The 22,074-nt window shown below is 39.8% G+C and overlaps 1 protein-coding gene across 4 annotated transcripts in view; it reads left to right on the top strand.

Moving 5' to 3' along the window:
- Window positions 1-22,074, top strand: part of KLHL3 (kelch like family member 3) — a 190,094-nt gene that overhangs the window by 109,681 nt on the left and 58,339 nt on the right. For all 4 annotated transcript variants that reach the window (XM_037801301.1, XM_037801300.1, XM_037801303.1 and 1 more), the window contains 2 exons: window positions 13,841-13,957; window positions 16,606-16,755. In XM_037801301.1, the coding sequence (XP_037657229.1) occupies window positions 13,841-13,957; window positions 16,606-16,755 (267 nt within the window). The remainder of the gene's footprint in view (window positions 1-13,840; window positions 13,958-16,605; window positions 16,756-22,074) is intronic.

Below are 22,074 nucleotides of genomic sequence, written 5' to 3'. Positions count from 1 at the left end.
GTCTTCAGAGATGCTCCATGAATGTTTCTTGAATTGTCTTAGTCCACTCTTAGTGCCCAAGCTGCAGGCCCCTTCCTGAGGGACTGTTCTCCAGACAGCCTTGAAAAGGGTTTTACATCAGAGACAAGTCTCTGCTCAGAGGCACGTGTTCTGATGAAGGGGTGAAATTCACAAGCCCCTGCCTGTCATCCTGGAAGTTTGATCAAGAAGAAAAGCAGTCGTTTATTAGGCCTGTGGGCTGCCCTGGGGCTTTAAATGGATCCCCAGAAGGTAGCTGGCACAGCAAACTGGACTCTCCCATAGGCCCAGGGAGGCCCCTGCTTCCCTTAACCCTCATGTGAAATAGCACTTTGAATGAAAAAAAATGCCTCTGGCCAGACCACAGGCCTCTTCCTGCCTTAACCTCAGAATCAGAGAGGACTCTCTTGCTTCTTGCCAAGCCTATTGACTATCTTCTCTGGGTCATGTTGCTGAATTGGCACAATTTGAAGGAATGAACTGGTCAGTTGATTGGCTGTGTGAATGCTGGGGAAGTTCATCAGTTTGGGGGCTGTGTGAGCGTGTCCTCAAGTGCAGGTTGAGAAAATGGGAATGGTCATATAAACAGTAAACCTTGGATCAATTTGGGGATGTTGGGGTTGAGGGGGGTACCCTGCTACCTAGAATTTATGCTGGCCTATCCTGATCCTAGTAAACTTTCCTTAAGTGAAGGCTTACCTGTGCTCACTGTGCCAGGTGGGGGTGGGGTTGGTGAGTTGTTAGTAAGGAAAGGCTTGATTGTGCCTTGGAAACCGCGTGGGCTTTGGACTCAGGCAGACTGGGGTCCAGTCCCAGCTTGACTGCTTGCTGGCTCTGTGATCTTGCCAAGTCATTGGTCTCCTTGAACCCTAATTTCCTTAAATGTAAAATGGAAATACTAAGAGTACTTCCTTTATAGAATTATCATGAGGTTAGAAAACAATGGATGTAAAATATCAAATACAGTGTTTGGCAGGTCCTCAGTAAATGGCAGTCATCATTGTTATTGCCATATTCCTTTATTTTGAGGCAGCATTCATAATGGTAACGCTAATGGTATCAATTTTGTCATTGATCATGGTAAACTACACCCTTGAGTTAATTGCATCTTTCTGGAAATAAATATTATAGTAAATGTACACACTTAAAAATTGTCTATAGTGGTTCTCATTTGTTCATATGCTTACATATGAGTTGCTTTTTCTATATAACCAGAGTTGACTTTAGATATTTTTCCCATTAATGAAATTCTTTATCACATTTTGTCCTCAGAAGTTATGTGTAGTTTCAGAGTTATGATGCTTTTCATAAAGCAGATTACTCATGATCTTGATCGCTTTAGTACCTTTAAGGCTGGCAGTGTAATTTCAAGACTTGTCAAAGAATAGTAGGATTTGGGCTGCATTTTCTCTTTGGCTAAACATTTAGTTTTTTTTCTTTTTAATTGATTACATATTGCTGGAAGTTAAATAGCTTCTCTTGAAAATCAGCTGGAAGCTTCTGACAATTAGATTACATTTGTCATTTGAGTGGTAGTCCTTTATGATGTATGAATCAGTCACATCAATCTCTTTAGACTGAAAATTCTGCATTTCTGTTCCAGGAGATATGACAGTGTCTACTCCCTTTAATTACATTGCCTGTGTGTGACAGGCGGTCTTTTGTAGGAACAATAGCTTTTCCTTTCACTGTTGGATTACAATGAAATTTTTTGAATGCATTTGAAGTAATGTTTGGAATCTTAATATAAGATAAAATTCAACTGCATATAATATTAAATTTGTAGAAAACTCAGCTGAGGTGGTAATCAAATAACCTGTGTTCAGCTAAATCCACGCTTAACTGCAATATCAGCTATATTATGACCTACTCCTCTGCCTGCAGCCCACGGAGTTCTTTCAACATGTAAGATGTAGCCAGATTTAGACATATTAAATTGTGGGAAAAAAAAACATGCATATGAAAATAAAGGAAATGTGGTATTTTACTGTTAGTGATTAGTACAAATGGCAGTGGTTGAGCCCAGGCAGCTTGGTTGTTGGGAGATTGAACAGCCTAGTGGTTAAAAATAGAGGTTTTACAGTCGGAGTGGCTGGGTTCAAATCCTGTCTCCACTACTTAAACTAGCTGGGCGACCCTGAGCAATTTATTTACCTGCCTCCAGAATATAAGTAAGATTTAGGCAGGGATTTTGTCTGTCTTATAGTCACTGCTAGAGTAGTATCAGGTTCATGGTAGATACTGAAAAAGTATTTGTTGGATGAATGAATAAAGAAGTCTCTCTAAGCTTCAGTTTCCTCACCTGTAAAAGGGGGATGGTGATAGTGTAATATCTACCTCATAAAATTGTTCCAAAGATGAAATGAGAATGAAAAGTGCTTAGCACATCCACAAACAGATGAATGGATGAACAAAATGCCATAAACATACAATGGAATGTTACTTAGTCATAAAAAGGAATGAAGTTCTGGTACGTACTACAACATGGATAAACCCTGAAGAGAGTATGTTGAGTGAAATAAGATAGACACAAAGGGACAAATACTGCACGATTCACTTATATGAAATAGCTGGAATATGAAAATTTATAGAGACAGAAAGTAAGAGTACAAGTTACCAGCGAGGCAGGAAAGGATGGGAAGTTATTTCTTATCAGCTACAGAGCTTCTGTTTGGAGTTAATGAAAGTGTTTTGATAATGGATGTTCGTGATGGTAGCAACAATATTGTAAATGTAATTATATCACTGAATTGTATACATGAAAGTTGTGAAAATAGAAAATTTTGTGTGGTACATATGTAACAACAATAAAAAAAAGTCACTGGAAAAACCCCAAATCTAGTAGAATTAATTAAAAAGTCATGTAGACAATACAAATGCCTGTCAATAGCTTTCCTGTATTGAATGTGTACAAGAAATAGCATAATTTAAAAATGACAATCAAAAACTATAAAGAATCTATGAAGTGTATAATTGCGAATGGATAAGATGAAGCAAAACCAAAAATAAGCTACATAGCACTGTATCACTGAGGGGTATAAAAGAAGATATAAAGAAATGGCAAGACATCATGTTCCTAGTGGAAAAATTAAATATTATAAAGAGGACCAAATTCTCTTATATTAATTTATATGTTTAATTCCCAATCTCAGAAGTATCAGAAAGTACTCTGAAACAGGTCTGGAAAAAAATCCCATGAACATCAGGTAAAACTACCATAGAGTAATAATAATGATAATAAGTGCTTAGCACCTGGGACGTGCTCATTACTGTGAGATATGATTATTATTGCTATTATTGTTAGTATTATTATTATTATTATTAGTGGTAGTAGTGGTAGTAGTTGACTGGGGCCTTCCTCAAGGGGCAGCTGTTCCTAGAGCCCATCTAGATCTGAGCTGTTGGAGTGACCTGGGCTCGGTGTCCAGCGGGGGCTAAGAACGGTGGTGACCTCTTGCTCCCCAGCACCCCCAGCCCCCCCAGCCCTGTCTGGAGCTCTCCCAGGACTCAGTGTTGTTCTTCTGCCAGCATCATTTGCTTTTGTTCAGCCTTGTCTCCTCCTCCTTGAGGTCTGTGATTGTGTCTCAGTCATCTCTGTATCCCGCTTCGTCCCTCACACGGTGCCCTATGAGGCACCCGGGAGGTGCTCTGCAGCTCTTCCCCAGAAGTGGGAAGGCTGGATCTGCCCCAAGCCAGCAGAGATTAAGGGAATAATTACATTCTTTTCCCAGAGAATGAGAACAGCTGTGGGAATTAAAGGGCAGGGAAGGCCATGGATCTTTGCCCCCTTCTCTCTTGTTTTTCCTTCAGGTGGTTTTTGTTTTAAAATCCCTGTTATTTGAGAGAGGACAAATGGATCTGGTGGGAATCATAAAATCACAAGTGGTATGGTAGGAACTTTGCCCCACCTTCCACAGGAGATACAGCCCAGACTGAGGAGCAAGGCCCTCCCTGTTATCTGATTCTTTTGCAGGGGAGGTCTTGTGGGGTCAGAGCAGAGAGAGAGCCTGTGTATTGTATTTCCCTTTGAGATAGAAAGTTGGAATGACTTAGGAGCAGGACGAGCAACCTTCTGGGACTCACACACCTGAAGGAAAAGAGATATGACCCATGAGTTCTAGGGGCGGTTTTGCCACTGAATTGCTGTGGGATCTGCCAGGTTACTGGACTTCGATGAACCTTTGCTCTTTTAGCTGGCAAATATGTTTTTACTTCTTGAGAATTCCATGCCTTCTTATGAAATGCTACTGAAGCTTTTCAGAGATAGCCCTGAGTCAGTATTGGTGGGGAAATGGTCCAAATTTTAGATAAAGGTCAGGAAAGAAATTGAGATATCCTCTTAAAAAATTAGATAAGTGTCAAATATGGGTTATAGGAACTACGAGTTAGTTTCTCTTTGCATTATCACATTTTAAAATGTGCTGTTGTCTCCCAACACTGTCCTTCAGGGGCCAGACTCCAATATTGAAGGGATTGAGCCCCTGTCTCCCAGGGTCATCAGTGTTGCATGCCCCACTGTCTTAATACCCAGCCTCTCCAGTCTGCTGTGGGCATGAGTGACTGCTACCGAGGCCTTGTCAGATGACTGAGCAGGTGTACCCCTCTGTCCTTGGCTGAGCTGTCGGCTGCCCGCCTTACTCTGAGGTTGGTAGTTAGAGTTGTCTCAGCCCCTGCCTCAGTGTTACTCTTTTTACTGTTCTCCTTTGGAGACGGCGGCGCAACAAACATCTGAGTGGAACCCACAGCTCTATGACTGAAAAACTACCCTTAATGTCCACTCTCAGGTACATTTCACACTTCATTTTCCAAAAATATGAAGTTTTTATTGAAGTAAGTTCACAAAGAAGTGTACAAATAAAAAATGTGCAGCTCAACTTTTCATAAAGTGAAACATCCAAATAACTAGTGCTCAGATCAAGAAACAAAATCTCAGAACTCCCTTCTGATCACTACCTCCCACCCTGGGAAGAGTAGCTACTATCTTGACTTCTCATAGCATAGATAGGTTTTGCCAGTTTTTTAAAAAAATTCTTTTGAAATTTCAAACTTACAGGACAGTTGCAAAAATAATACAAAACCTATAGAACTCCAACATATCCCAAACCCAGATACCCAAATCCTCCAACTTCTAACATTTTGCTAAATTTGATGTATCATTCTGTCTGTCCGTCCGTCCATCCATCTGTCCATCCATCCGCCCATTCATCCATCCACTTCTCTCTCTCTGTTTTCTAAATATTGAAGAGTAAGTTGTCTACTTCCTTGAGCACTTAATAATTCCATGTAGGTTTCCTAAGAACAAGAATATATATTTATGTAACCACCTAAGTGCAGTTATCAAGTTCAAGAAATTTAACATTGTTATAAAGCTTATAGTCTAATTCCAATTTTTTCATATGTCCCAATAGTGTCCTTTTGGGCATTTTCTCCTCTCATTACATCTAGTCCAGGATCATGTATTACATCAATTTTTGAACCTTAAATAAATGGAATAGCATTGTATGACTTCTTTTGCTCAGTGTGATGTTTGGCACATCATTTTTAATCCCCACAACAATTTACAAGGCAGAGATTATTGTCTCCATTTTGTAGAGGGGAAAAGGGAAGCTCAGAGAAGTGATACAACTTGTTAACAATTGATAGCTCTGGGAACTGGAGCTGGGTGTGTCTGCCTCCCAAGCCCCTGCTCTTTGTTAATGCATCCCCACATCGGAGGAAAAGGGTAACCTAAGAGTGACGTCCTAGGAGGGTTTGAGTGTTGTAATTAGAATTACGGGTTTAGGGACTTACTTTCTCAACTCAGCAGTCTGCCCAGGTTTTTCACCTAATCGTGCGTCTGAGATGCAATTTTGCGTTATGTTAGGACTTGGGTTTTGGAGTTCACATCCCAGACCTACTACTTCCTGGCAGTATGACCTTGTACAAGGTCCTTAACCTCTCTGATGCTGTTTCCTCAACCCTGAAACATGAACCATAATTCACAGAGTTTTTTTGGTGGATTCAATGAGATCATGCATATAAAATGCCTAGCACAGTGCCTGTTGTTGTTGATAAAGTTAGCCCCTCTCAGACTCTGAGTAACAAACTGGTCTGTGTAAAGGAACCTAGTTTTTCCCTGATGTTGTCAAAGTTAGCTTCCTTCACTCCCCTCCTATGTTTCGCTGAGAATCACCCTTAACTGGACTTTTCCCCTTGCCAAGTCACTGCCCTAACTCTTTCAATTTGAGTTTCCCTTCTTAATTCTGAAAACACAGTTCAAAAGCAGAATAAGTGCGCTGGGGCTCCGCACTTTACTCCGGTTGTGCAGGTACAGAAGGATTGGGTTCATTTGGTATTCTCTGGCCATGGCTTGTGCTTACGTCTAAAGAGTGGTGAGCCAGGAACAATGAAATCTGATTTTCTCCAACTCTTTTCCACATAGCAACCTCATAGCACCCAAGAAATTGATTTTGGAACATGAAGCAGTAAGGAAACGATGCTGTTTCTTTGAAAGTGAAAGGTTAAGCGTGCCTTGTGGGTAGCTGATCATTTCATTGTGGGACCCGTGAAGAATATTTTCATCTGGGAAGGCATTACCTTTAGTCCTATGCTTGAAGCCCCAGGGTCTTTGCTTAAACTCTAGAGATAAGAGGTTGACAAACTTTTCCTCTAAAGGGCCAGATAGTAAATATTTTAGACTTTGTGGGCCATGTAGTCTCAACTCTGCCATTGTAGTGGAAAGCAGCCATAGACAAAATGTAAACATTTGAGCATAGCTGTGTTCAGTGCAATTTTACTTACAAAAACAGGTGGCAGGCTGGATTTGGCCTGTGGGCTGTAGTTTACCAACCCTTGCTGTAGACATTTGAGAGGGAGTTAAGAATAGTGGGTAAGACCATGGGTGTTGGGGTTGGGTTTGAGTCTGGAACTCAGTTCTGCTTCTTTCTAGCTCTGTGACTCGGGCAAGTCACTTATAAGGGGTGCTAGTATCTACCCACAGGGTTGTAGTGAGAATTCAGGGAGAGGATGTGAATGAAGAGTGCAGGCCAGGGCATGTGATGAAAACTAGCTGCTATTTGTTGCCCCTTGACTTGTCCAGTCCCTTGATGGGAGGGGCTGTTGGGAATGATTTGGGGTATGTTGAAGGCTCAAGCTAGTTGGAAATTTATTTGCATGCTTATTTTTTAAGCACGGAGTCTAAGTGAAAAAAAAAAAATGTGGCCTTCCATAGCTAAGGTGAAGGTCACAGTTGTTGCTGAGTGCTGTGACTTTCACAGCTGAGGAGGTAAACAGTGCAGCTAAGCAGAACCAGTTGGACAAGACAAGCCAAAAATAAAGATAAAGTTAAATATCGACCTCGTCAGACTGAGCTTGCTCTTTAGGTTTTATAACACAGGCTTAGCTGGCTGATGAGGAAGGTCGTGAACTCGGTTCTATCATCTGTAAATCCTACCTAACCTAAGAACTTGTAGTTCATTTTTCTGCAAAGTTTTGTGAACCAACCACCAACGTGGTACCTGGGTGCACTGGGCAGCGTTGGAGGAAGGAGGTACAGTGACAGAGCAGGTACGCTTCCCTGCAAAAGCTCACAGAATAGTAAAGGGGAGTAGAAAGAGGTGTGGATGACCACAGCGCAAGGCAGAACGGGATCGCGGCTGCCGAGAACCTAACCCGGCAGCCTTTGGTCTATCCCGGCTCTGCCCTACCTGCCGAGAATCTAGCCCCTTCTTCCCCAGCCCAACTCATTACATGTTTATTCTAAACATATTTGTCTGTTCATTCACTAAAAAAGTATTTAAGTATGTTATCTGCTAGCAAAAATGGTAAGGTCTCTGTTCTCATTGAGCATAAGGGCTAGTGGAAGAAATACACAGTTATTCACGAAGTAATGCTATGAAGACGAGGGGGCATAGTAAGAGTTTATAACGAAAATGAGCTAGACAGGGAAGACAGAAGCATGGAGGGAAAGAGGTGTGTGTGGGCATACGTGTTTATGTTTTATGCATATATATTTTATGCAGAAATGGAAGCAAACTATTTGCACTGTCCCTTCCTTCCCCTCCTCTCTCCTCCCCTTCCCTTCCTCTCCCTCTCCTTCTCTATTCCTTGCCGGATTTGAGTTATGACCAGCCTGACTTATGTATATAATTAGGAAATAGGGTCAAGAATGCTAGGGACAAAGCATCATGAACATATCAATACACACAAAAAATTTAGTTAGGCTAAGAAAAATTACATTGTTTTTCCTAGCAGATATAGCTTTCATTTTAACGTAGTGCTACATTGTAAATTTTGTTATAGAGTTTTCCTTTTCTCTTACACTTTCTTTTCTTCTCTCCTCTACATTTTATTTTGAAAAATTTCAAACCTATAGTAAAGGTGAAAGAATGGTAAAATGAATGCCCATATAACCTTCACTTAGATTCACCAATTAACATTTTGCCTCATTTGCTTTGTCTCTCCACATATTTGATCTTTTGTCTTGCTTAACAATTTGGGAGTAGGTTGCAGACATTATGACACTTCACTTCCAAATATTTTAGTAAGCATCTCCTAAAAACAGCACATTTTCTTTCTAACCATAAAGCCATTATCACACCAAAGAAATTTAATAATGACACAATAATATTACTTTACACGTAGTCCTTATCCAAATTTTCCTAATAGTCCCAAAGAAGTCCTTTAAAAATGTTCCTTTTTAAAAAAATAAACTTTATTTTTTTAGGCAGTTTTAGATTTACAGAAAAATTTTAACTATAGTACAGAGATTTCCCTTATGCCCCTCACCAGTTTCCCCTATTATTAGCATCTTACATAAATATGGCATATTTGTTATTAGGGAACAAATATCAATACATTATTATTAACTAAAGTCCATACTGTATTCAGAGTTCCTTGGTTTTTACCTGATATTTTTCCTTTTAGTTGTCTCCTTAGATTCTCTGGCATGCATCCATCTATCTATCTATCTATCTATCTATCTATCTATCTATCTATCTATTCATTGTGTATATCTTTGCAGATTTGTTTTTTTTTAACTTTGTATTATAAAATAACTTCAAACTTACAAGACAGTTGCAAAAATAATACAAAACCCATACAAAGAACTCCAACATACCACCACCCTCCCAGACACAGAAATGCACCAATTTTAACATTTTGCCACCTTTGACATTCCTTCTTCCGTCTCTCCCTCTCCCTTCATTTCTTGCTTTCCTTCCTCCCTCTCTCCCCCTCCTCGCCTCCCCTCCTCTTCCCCCCTCCCCTCCCCTCCCCTTCCCTTCCCTCACCTATCTATCTATCATCTTTTGAATATTTGAGAGCAGGTTGCATACATCATACTCCTTGAACACATAATACTTCCATGTACATTCCCTATGAACAAGGATATTCAATTATGTAATCATCCTAAGTGCAGTTATCATATTCCAGAAATTTAACATTGATATAAAGCTTACTTTCTATATTTCAATTTTTTTCTTAGGTTCAAATAATATCTTTTTGGGCCTTTTCTCCTCCATTCTTAGATCCCATCCAGTATCATGTACTGCATTTAATTGTCATTATCTCTTCAGTTTCTCTTCCTTTTTTTTTTTTTTTAAATTGTGGTAACATATATATAACATGAATCTCCCTATCTCAACCCCTCCCCAGCATGCCATTCAGTGGGATTAATAACATTCACAATGTTGCAGTACGCTTACCACCATCCATTGCTATAACTTTCCCTTCACCCCAAACAGAAACCCTGTACTCATTTTGCATTAACTCCCCCTTGCCCCTGCCCCACACCCCTGGTAGCCTGTACTCTACTTTCTGTCTCTATGAGCTTGCATATTCTTTGATATTTTCTTTGTAGTTACCATGGGACTTAAGCTTAACATCCTGAATCTATAACAATCTTGTTTGCTTTGATACCAACTTAAATTCAATAGCTTACATAAACTATGTTCCCGCACACCTCTGTCCCCCCACCTTTATGTAATTCTTGTCAAAAAATATTACACATTATGAGTCCAAAGTCATTGATTTATCATTATATTTTATGCCTTTGCCTTTTTGATTCTTTAGGAAGTAAAAAGTGGAGTTACAAATAAAAAATATAATAGTACTAGTATTTAAGTCATTATCTTAACTGGAGATCTTTATTCCTTCATGTGACTTCAGTAATTGTCTAGTATCCTTTCCTTATAACCTGCAGATCTCCCTTTAGCACTTCTTGAAGGCCATTCTAATGGTGATGAACTCCCTCAGTTTTTGTTTATTGAGAATTGTCCTAATCCCACCCTCATTTTTGAAAGATAGTTTTGCTTGATACAGAACTCTTGGTTGGAAATTTTTTGCTTTCAGCATTTTAAATATATCTTCCCACTGCCTTTTTGCCTCCCTGGTTTCTCATGAGAAATAGGCACCTAATTCTACTGAGGCTCCCTTGTATGTGACAGGCAGCTTCTCTTGTGCAGCTTTTGGAATTCTCTCTTTATCTTTGGCATTTGTCATTTTGATTGTTACATGGTGCTGTGTAGGCTTATTTGGGTTGAATGTCTTGGATGTGTATATTGATGTCTTTTGATAAATGAGGGAAGTTTTCTGCCATTATTTCCTTGAATATTCTCTCTTACCTATGTCTTTCTTCTCCTTTTGGGACTCCTACAGTACGCATATTGGTATGCTTGATGGTGTCCCACAGATTGGTTCCTCAGGTTCTGTTCATTTTTTTTCATTCTTTCTTTCTTCTGTTCCTTAGACTGGATGATTTCAGTTGTCTTATGTTCAAGTTCACTGATTCTTTCTTCTGCCAGCTCCAATCTCCTATCAAACCCCTCTAGGGAATTTTTGATTTGTGTTACTGTGGTATCTTTTTATAATCTCCATCTCTATTGACATTCTCTTTGTGTTCATCCATCATTTTCCTGATTTCCTTTAGTTCTTTGTCCACATTTTCCTTTAGCTCTTTGAGCATATTTAAGACCATTTTAAAAAAGTCTTTGTCTGGAATGTCTCAGGTCTGAGTCTCCTCATTGATGGTTTCTAATGCTTCTTTATATGTTTTGTAATCCTTTGTAGAAACCTGGGTATTTTTATATTTTAATGTGTTATCTCTGGAATTTAACTCCGATGTGTCTGTTCCTTAAGCTTGTATCCAACTAGTGTTATGACAGACCTTTCCTTGCATGCCAGGATCTAATTTAAAAAAAAAAAAAAAAAAAAGGAAAAAAAAGAAAACACTTTTCCTAGTTTTTGCAGATTGACCTGGGTTAGTGCTCTCCTTCAGAGCTTATCCATACAATGAGTTTATAGAATGGTTCTGGGCTAAAGCGTAGGGGCCTCCCTGGTCCTTTCTGCACATGCATCTCATTCTGTGTATTTAACCCTATGGGAATTAAATGGATATGAATGTCCCCTCTTCCCTAAGAAGCAGTTTCTACATGGTCCTGGAAACTGCAGTGTATGTCCTATAGCCAGCAATCCCTTGACCTAGGCAGCCACTTGACTTCCTTCCCACAGCCTTCTGTAGGAGAAATAGGTGAGCTGTCTTCTACACAAAGGGCGGGTTCTGGGACAGCTACCAGACAGATTGGACTAGATGTGCACCCTTCCAGTATGTGCGTGAGGGTTACTCTGCTCCTTCTGGAGCCAAGACCAGGGAACTGCACTGGGAGAATGGGCTGAATTTGTGCTGAGCTAGTGAGGGGGTGGGGGGGAAGCCAGCGAGGGTGCCAGGAGATCCTACCACTTTGAAGTGGCCTTTTTCTCAATTTGTGGCTTGCCCTCCAGTCCTTTAACTATTTTCTGGAGCTTTGAGAAAGATGTTTCTGCCAATTTTTGCTGGTTGTTCAAAGCTTCTGTGGGTTTATGGAGCCCTGAAGTTTTTCACTCTGCCATCTTGATCAGGGCAGGAGCTTTTCCTTTTTAAATCAAGATCTGATCAAGGATCAAGCATTGCATATTGCATTTGATTGCCATGGCTCTAAGTCTCCTTAATCTAGAACTGTGTCTCTGCCTTTTTTTTTTTTTTTTTTTTTTTTTTTGGTCTTTCATGATACTGACAGTTTTGAAGAATACAGGCCTCCTGTCTTATAGGCTGTTTCAAACATGGATTGGTCTGATTGTTCCTCACTATTAGATTCAGATTAAACATTTTAGGAAGAATACTAAATAGGAGATGTTCTGTTCCTGAATCCTAATTAGCAATATAATGTCAGTTTGTCCCATTTTGGGTGGTATCTATCAGATCTCCCCGTTTGAGGGTATCTTTTCCCCTTTGTAATTAATAAGTAATGTGAGGGGTTATACTTTGAGAAATGTGAATATCTTGTTCCCCAATAACTTTTAACCCATGATTTTAGCATCCATTCCTCAATGGTCTTGGATGAATCAGTTATGACATTTGTGGTTGCAAATGGTGTTTTTCTAATGCTATCATTTCTTCTATATTATCTGGCATTTTTCTGTAAAGAGCCCTCACATACTTTTTAAAGTATACTATGGACTCATGAATTCTTTTTTTAATCATTGTGTTGTCCATTACTATCATTAATCTTTTTTCTAAAAATATGTTTAATAGCGGTATGATTTATACACAGTGAAATGTACAGATATTAAGTGCACAGTTTGATTAGTTTTGACAAACGCATATCCCCATGTAATCCCCATCCCTATCATGATATAGCACATATCCATTATCACAAAAAGTTTCCTTTGTGTCCCTTCCCAGTCAATCATCCCACTTACCAGAAGCACTGCTGATTTGATTTCTTCGTTATTCTTTTTGATGTTAAATTGTCCCAAATTTTGGCAATGAAAGTCCCTTCAAGTTGGCTCTGTGTTCTTTTGACATGTCTCCCTTAATTTCTGAGCACTTTCTTGCTCTCTGACACAAGAAGATGCTTTGCTTTCTTCTTTTGAATAGCATAATATTCCATGGTATGGGTACGATTTATTTGATAATTTCTCCGTTAATAGACTATAGGTTGTTCCCTTTGTTTTCCTGTTACAGCAGCCATCTTGGTACACATATCTTAGGTTTGAATATTTCTGGAAGCTGGAGTGGTAGTTCCAGGTTAAAGGGTATGCACATTTAAGATTTTGATTGATACTGCAAATCCTCCCCTTCCCTCTTAGACAGCTATATTAAGTTTCCACAAACAGTGCTGGTTTCCCCATAGTCTTGCCTTCACTGAATTTTATCTGCTGTGTGTTTATGGCAGTACAGAGTTTGAACTTGGACTCATCCTTGAGCAACGTGAACATCCAAACCATAGTTCCTCCATTTTGGTTCCAAGCCCTTCAGTTTTGATTTGTATAGAAATGAAATCTCTTCTCTAAGGCCAGGAGAAAGGGAGAAAGTTGCCATTCTCTGTCATTCAGTGCTGCATTCTCAATTACAGCTACCTTTTGCAGGGGCACTCTTAATTCTTTTTATTCTGTATTAACTCTAGGTTGGAGATAATTAGGAAACTGGAGGTGGGAGGAGGGGAGAGGAACATTGCCCTGAGGGCTTCTGATCCTCTCAAGCAGTCTTTATGAAATTTGGTCCGCAGTCACTGTCTGTATTTCTAACCTTAAATGGCTATTGTAAAGGATTCTTTTTTGCAGTGAATCATGATGCTTTTACATTCAGTGTAGCAGATTTATCATAGCATTGTGTGTGTGTGTGTGTGTGTGTGTGTGTGTGTGTGAATGAGATCACTCTTTGAGGCTAGCTAATAAATAGAACCCTTCTGGGTTTTGTTTTGTTTTGTTTGTTATTTTTAAAAATATTGAACCTTAAGTTACACAAGGGGGTTGTTTGAATTTTTTTTTTTTTTTCTGATGTTACCTGTGTTACTTTTTGCCATAGGTGTTTGAAGCTGTGATTTCCTGGATCAATTATGAGAAAGAAACCCGTTTAGAGCACATGGCAAAGCTGATGGAACATGTCCGTCTTCCTCTCTTACCTAGGGATTACCTAGTCCAGGTGAGTGCGGTGTGAAGAACCAAGCACTTCCCTGTTCACCCAGGGCTCTAGGAATAGCAATGGGCAATCCTGGTTGGATGGAGGGGTTTAGGAGTTTTATGGGTACTTCTGCATGGGTTGAGGGCACCAACCCACTGGGTTAAGTGTGAGATGTGGTAGTGTAAAGTTTAAGAGCATAGGTTTTGAGAATAAACACTTATGTTTCAATTCCTGCTATACTACTTATAAGCTCGGAGTTCTTATTTAACTTCTTCAAACATTAATTTCTTCTTCCATAGAATGGGTATTATAATAGCGCCCAGCATGACTGTTGTGGGGACCAACGGAGACACATTTGCAAGTGAAGTGTTTAGCATGGAGCCTGGCATAATAAATGTTCCATAAAAGTTAGCTGTTCTTATTGTTGGAGGATCAAAGCAAGAAGGATCATTTGTATAATGTTTCTGTGCTCCCTTTTTGCCTTAGTTTTAGGCAGCTTGGAGCCTAATTCAAGTCTAAAAACTCCTTGAAGGTGCCTTGAATACTTACAGCTTCCATTTCCTTGGATAAGGAAAGAAAAATTAAGAATTATGAGGTTCCCCCTATGATGCTACAGCTTTCTCATTTAATCCTCATAACAACCCTCCAAGGCAAAGATGATAAGCCCCTTTTTACACTTTTGGGTGAGGCTTATGGAGGTCATGCTTTATCTGGAGTCACCAGCTAGTAAGAGACGGGGTCAGGATTCAAATCCAAGTCTGTCTGGCTCTAAAGCACACACGTCTTCTACTCAGCTGGCTTCCACCTTTAATACTCTGTTCTGTTTACTCATTGCATGACTTGTTTTGTACAGTAAATGGCATTAGACACAGGCAGACAGAGAATTAAACCATAAATATATGAACAAAACAAAACTCTGAGGTGGTAGGTCAGTCCTTAGCTGTCCCTGAAGAGTCTCTGGAAATACTGGAAAGTATGATGCAGGAAGTGGGTAGGCTCATCAGTTTGGCCTGGCTCGGTCCCTTCCCTATAATATTGGGCAAATCTTTAACTTTTCTAAATCTGCTTTCTAATATGGTAAAAAATAGCACCTGCCCTACAGGGCTGTTTGGGAATAAAATGAGATAATCCCTGTGAAGCCCTTAGCACAGTGTTCATTGGTAGCCAGTATCATTCTCTTCATGATCACTGCTACTATTGGTAGTAGCAGGAGACGTAGCATCTTAGCAAACACTTATAAAGTCCTCAGCTCATGACCCTGTTGACCACAGGTTCAAGGGGTCGGTGAAATGTTCTCTGAATCTCTGTGTCTCGAAGCCTGTTTACCTGCCCTGCATTTTACACTTTGGGCGGCACCACTGCCACCTGGTGGCAGCATATCCTTCCTGCAGAAAAGGTCCCCTAAGCTGAGGGGCTGAAATTGCCTGAACTCAGTGTCAGTCAGAACTCACACTATCTGGAGGGAAACCTACCACAAGGTGGAGGTGGGAGTCTGGCGTCCAGTGCAGTCTCACTTCCGGAAGGAGGGACCTGGGCTCCAGAGAAAGCTAAAGGAGACTTAGAGATTCCCTAGTCACACCCTCCATAGGTGTCCACAACCAGAATTTAACAGAGACATTAGAAAAATGGTTCCTGGGTTTTTATGGCAGAGTAGAGCTTAGATCTGGAGAATAAGGGGATAAAAGGCAATGGGCATGTGAACTTTTGTGTGGGATCTTTTCTTTTTTTTTTTAAGGACTTTTTTTTCAGGCCCCTCAGGGTGAACACTTCTGGGTGAGGATGTTGCATTAACACTCACTTAAACTTGAAACTTCAAGCTAGTATAACCTGCTGGGGATAGCTGATGGTGGAGGAGGAGAAAGGGAAAGTTCTTGGCAGACCTGCACCAACCATGCCCTGACTTCTGGGGGAGTTTAATTCAAGCTGAACAAGTTGTTTGGGAGAAGTAGCTGCTCATGCATTTCTCCTTCTTCCCAAGATTTTCTAGAGATTTTCTCCCACCCTTTTTATTTTTTTTTAACGGATACTAAAAGTTTATGATTTGCCCAAGTCTGGCTCAGTCCTTCAATGGGAAGGAATAAAACCTTCCAAGAAAATGAAGTGCTGCTGGGGATCTTCTCTGGGGAAGGAGGTGCTCAGAGGTGGCAGAGGCCCTGTCTCGCCATTTTTCTTTTCCTTTCAGCTCCAACACTGCCAAGCAGAGCTTGGCCATGGCCATATTTTCATTACTATTGACAGGTGCATGGTAGAGAGGGTGAGCCAGGACTCATGCATGACTGGCTTGAAGGCTGAGATAACTGAGGTAGGGAGGCCCTTCTCATTCTCTGACTGGACCTGAGCTCCTCAGGGTCAGAAAACTTGTCTCGTTCATCATTTTCATCCCGGGCTCCAGTGCAGGACTGACAACCGGGAGGCATTCAATCAGTGTTAGCTATTGAATGGAAGACTGTCTTTTTGATGCTGGTGGTTGATTGTTTACTCCATTATGCTCTTGAAAAGCAGGAGGTGAGCACTACTAAGTTGTAACTCTCTGGACCTTTCTCTTCGTGTCTGATACAGTGTGATGTAGGAATGAATGAGTGTGAGTGCAGGAATGACAACCAAAGGAGAGAGCTTAGGAAATGTGGTGAAACTCTGCTCCAGGATCACCTGTGGGTTCTTATCTCCAGACGGTTGAAGAAGAAGCTTTGATAAAGAATAACAACACCTGTAAGGACTTCCTCATTGAGGCCATGAAATACCATCTGCTCCCTCTGGATCAGAGGCTCTTGATTAAGAACCCAAGGACCAAGCCCAGGACCCCAGTCAGCCTGCCCAAGGTAAGCCCTAGCCCAGCTCTGCCAAGAGTTGGGACTGTGTCCTGGGAAAATGACCTACCCCTGCCTCCAGTCTTTCCTCACCCATGGCTGCCCTGCACTGTTGTTGCGTTTAGGATCTAGGGAGAAGGAGTTGGCTGGTTCCGCTTGAATCTGCTGTTACTTCTCTCTTCTGGGCTCTTCCTTTCCTAAGAATTTTAAGGTAACCTCCATTGTCTTCAGGGAGGTTTCAGAGTAACTCAGAGCTCTTCCCTCTCTCCTCCTTGTTTCATACCATGGTTTGGCCCTACTGTATTGGAAGGAGAGGAATGGCTGTGTTGGTCTTAGCGGTGACCATATCAGTCCTCCTTCTAGGCCATTCTTTGAGTCAGAACAGTCTTGATCTGCTTCCTTCCCTCAACCTAGAACCATAAAGAGCAATTAAAGCTAGCAGAGGAGAGATGGGGCCTTGAGGAGTCTGATGGGTAATGAAGCAGGGGAAGGAAATGGGGGGTGTGAGAACTTGTGAGGGAGCAGCCAGGGCAAGGGAGGGATGAGCATAGGAGGGGACCCCATGACTGAGTGTCTATACTGGGTTCTGGCTGCCTCAGTTCCCTGCAAGTCCCCTCCCTCTCTGGTCCTCAGGTCCCTTATCTGCAAAATGAAGGATGTTGCACTAGATAATCTCTAAAGTCCTTTCTGGCCTGGCTTTCAAGTAGTCCTTCTGGGATTCTCACGTGCTAGTGTTTGGGGGAAGGTCCCAGCCAACCCAGCAAGAAAGACGGGAGGAGAGGGTGTGTCGTGTTGGCTCGTTGACCATGCCATAGCCAGCACCTGGGAATTATTAGGCCCTTGCTCTTTTCCCTTCCTCATCTTTCCAGCTGCCTGCCACTCCCAGGAAGGGTTTCCCGGGGGTGGAGAAGCATGTTGTTGTCCAAGAACAAATGTTGGGATTCTCTGAGGTTTGCAATTCCTCCTCCCCACTTGGGATCAGTGAGAGTGTAGGGTGGCAGTAGGTGCAGTGTGACTGGATGTTACAAATGTCGCAGACAGTCATACAAACAGCTGACATTTATTGAGTGCTCATTTATGCCAAGCACTGAGCTGAGGTTAGCACATACAGATCTAATTTAATCCTTTCAACAACCCTACCGGGTAGGGACAGTTATTATCCCACTTCTACAAATGAGGAAAACTGAGGTTCACAGAGGTTATGAGACTTGTCCAAGGTCAATATAGCTAATGGGGTAGAACCAGGTTTTAAACTGAGTCTTTCTCACCCTCCAAATTAGTTCTCTGAACCCATACCATCTTTGGTACCCCTAAGAGTGGAAACCTTCTGCCTCATGTTGCCTTGTGCTGGTTAGAAGGTGCAGCTGAGGGCGAAAGCCTTGGTCTGGCCGGCTATTTGCTTTACTGCATGTTGACTCCTTTGGTTTTCTTCTGTTGAACTATTGCATCGAAACATCTTCATATTTTTCACAGTGAAAATAACATAGCTTTCTTTAATTATAAAAATATGTGCTCATTGTAAATCTATAATACAAAATTAAAAGGATACTGCAATTTTGAAACAAGAAAATAAAAATCACCTGAAGTCCCTCCATCCGGGGACAATTATTGCAACCACTTTGGTGAGTTTTCTTCCAGACTTATCTCTCTGCACTTATTCACAAATAGATAAAAATGTACACTTGTAGATAAATGGTATCTTGCTATACAGATTGAAATCTTCCCCACCCCCCACTCAACCGTATGTTATCAACTACTTTCTATGTTGTCAGAGATCAGCATTTAAATTGTAATGGGTACATGGTATTCAATTGAATTTATATACCATAATTTATTTAACAGTCTTCTATTGACGGGCTTTGCAGTAATTTATATTTTTTGATATAAGTACTTTTGTGTCAAATATCCTTGTATGTACATCTTTATATATTTATGCAATATCTCCTTAGGATAAATTCTTAGACATGGAAAAGGTATATGCATTTAATACCTTAGAAAGAGTACTACATTTGCTTCTGAGAAGATTTCCTCTTTTAACACTCCATTAGTATGGGGGGCATTGGTTTTCACACTTTTGTCAACAACAGGTATGAAACATAAATATTTGACAATGTGGTAAGTTGAAAAATAGCATCTTGTTTTAGTTTGCATTTATTTAATTAAAAATGAGATTAATCTTGTTTTCCTATGATTATTGGCATTTATATTTCTTTTTTGGGGGGAAATTCTCTGTTCATGTCCTTTGCCCATTTTTCTATTGGGCTGTACATTTTTTACTAATGGTGTTTAAGGGCTCTTTTCACATTAATGAAGTTAGGTATTTATTGTATGTGTTTCAAATTTTTTTTTTAGTTTGCAGTTTGCCTGTTAACTTGGTTATGACAAGTATTTTGAATTTTGAGAAAAAATTTAAGTAATCAAATTGATCTGTTTTGCTTTATAGCTTGAGTTTTACATTATGCTTAGAAAGATTGGTTTTCCCTACTCTATTAAAAAGAATTCTCCCATGTTTTCTTTAAGTATTTTTATAATTTCTGTGTTTTGCACATTTGAATCTTTGATCCACTTAGAATTTATTTATGAAAGGAGTGAGGGTAGGGATCCAGCTTTATTTGTATTGCAAATGGTGAGACAGTTGTCGCATAGCTATTTTGCTGACTATTCAATCCCCCTCTTCCATGGATTTGAAGACCACCTTCATCATGATCAAGTTCCCACAAGTCTGTGTCTTGAGAATGTGGGTTCTAAGACACCCCATTTTAATCCCTAGGGTTTTCAAGCAGGCATTGATGTGTGACTTGGACAGACTTCCTTTGAATCTGTTGAAGGAAGGAGAAAAAGGCACCTTTTCTCTTTGCCTTATTGTTTTCCTGTTTTTAATCCTTGTATGATTTAAGGTTATATTGTCCAACCTGCCTCTCAAACTATACCCTTGTGATCATTGTCTGGGCAATTAAATTAATTACCGTCCCTGTGGGGGTTTTGAGGAATCGGGGTATGCTGGGGGAAACAGTTCCTTTGATGATCATCAGATTATCATTAAATCCTAACAATAATAGATAGGTGCTATGCCTGTCCCTGCTTTACTGAGGCTCTGAGAGGTTAAGTAACTTGCCTAGTTACACAGCCAGTAAGTGCAGAGCTGAGTGTGAAGCAAGGTCTGTCCCACTCCAAAGTTTTTGCTTTTTGTCTTCTACTAAACGCCCTCCCAGGGAGGTTTTGGTGGCAGATGAAAAGATTATTTTCTTTTAAATTCAGAATTATGGAAGTATAATAATTTTCCTTTTAAAAGGACAGAATCTGGTGACTTTTGTAAAATTTGTCCTTTTAAAGGACAGAATCTAGTGACTTTTGAGAAGTTCATACGGTTATGTAATTAGTGCCCCAATCAGAGTATAAAATATTTTAATCTCTCTAAACAATTCCCTTGTGCGTCTTTGTAGTCATTCCCCCTTTCCCATCCCAGCCCCTGGCAACCACTGATCTGATTCCTGTCTCTATAGTTTTGCTTTTTCTAGAATATCATATAAATGGAATCATGCAGTATATAGCCTTTTGAATTTGGCTTCTTTCTTGTAGCATAATGCTTTTGAATTCTATCCATGTTGTTGCATGTATCAGCAGTCCATTCCCTTTTATTGCTGAGTATTCCATTTTATGGATGTGCCGTAATTTGTTTATTCACTCGCCAGTTGGTGAACATTTAAGTTATTTCTAGGCTTTGACTATTACAAATAAAGCTGCTATAAACATTTGCATAGAGATCTTTTGGTGGATATTGTTTTGATTTCTGTTGGGTAAGTAACTAGGCATGGGATTTCTGGGTTGTATGGTAAGTATATTTTTAACTTTATAAGAAACTGTCATACTGTGTTCCAAATGACTGTACCATTATGCATTCCCACCAGCAATGTATGAGAGTTCCAGAGTCCACTAGCACTCAGTATTGTCTATTTAGTTAAATTTTAGCTGTTCTGGTAGGTGCATAGTGATATCTCAACATAGTTTTTATTTGCATGGTTCTAATGACTAATAATGTTGAACATCTTTTCATGTGCTTATTTGCCGTCTGTATTTTTCTTTGGTGAACTGTTTAAATCTTTTGCCCAATTGAAAAATTGGGTTATTGTCTTCTTAAAAAGTTATGAGTTCTTTATGTATTAAGGATATGTCTTTTTAAATAAATTATTTTTAATTGTGGTAAAATATACATAACATAAAAATCCTTTTAGCCATTTTAAGTGGACAATTTTTGATGTTAAGTACATAGACACTATTGAGTAACTTTCACCACTATCTATTTCCAGACTATTTTCATCATCCCAATAAAAGATTCATTTAGCAATAACTTCCCATTTCCCTCTCTACCTACCCCTGGTAAATACTATTCTACTTTCTGTCTGTATTAATTTGCATATTCTAAGTATTTCATAAAAGAGAAGTCATACAATATTTTTGCTTTTATGTCTGGCTTATTTCACGCAACGTTATGTCTTCAAAGTCCACCCATGTTGTACTATTTTACTTCTTTCTATGGTTGAATAATATTCCATTGTATAGACATACCACATTTTCTTTATGCATTTAACTGTTGATGGGCACTTGGGTTGCTTCCACCTTTTGGCTTTTGTGAATAATGCTCTGATGAACACTGGTATACAAATACCTGAGACCCTGCTTTCAATTCCGGATATATACCTAGAAGTGGAATTGCTGGGTCATAACTATTCTATGTTTAATTTAGAGGAACTGCCAAACTGTTTTCTATAGGGGCTGCACCATTTTACATTCCCACCAAAAATGTATGAGTGTTCTTCTTTCTCCACATCCTTGCCAACACTTGTCTTTTTTAGTTTTTTAAATAGCCATCCTGGTGGGTGTGAAGTGGTATCTCATTGTAGTTTTATTTTGCATTTCTTTAATGGTTATTGGTGCCGAACATTTTTTCATATGCTTATTGGCCATTTGAATATCTTCTTCACAGAAATGTCTATTCAAATCCTTGGCCCATTTTTAAATTGGGTTATCTTGTCTTTTGCTGTTGAGTTGTAGTTCTTTATATATTCTGGATGTTAAACCCTCATCCAATACATGGTTTCCAAATATTTTCTCCCATTCTGTAGATTTTCTTCTCACTTATTTGATAATGTCCTTTCATAGACAGCAGTATTTTTTTTTTTTTGCTTTCATAATGTTTTTTTTAATTGAGATTGTTCACATACCACACAATTATCCACAGACCAAAGTTTATAATCAGTTGCCTACGGTACCATCATACAGCTGTGCATCCATCACCACAATTAATTTTTTTTTCAATTTTTAGGACATTTT

This window comes from Choloepus didactylus, chromosome 13 (genome assembly GCF_015220235.1).
Source record: "Choloepus didactylus isolate mChoDid1 chromosome 13, mChoDid1.pri, whole genome shotgun sequence".
Classification (NCBI taxonomy): domain Eukaryota; kingdom Metazoa; phylum Chordata; class Mammalia; order Pilosa; family Megalonychidae; genus Choloepus; species Choloepus didactylus.
This window is presented reverse-complemented; position numbering and strand designations above follow the sequence as displayed.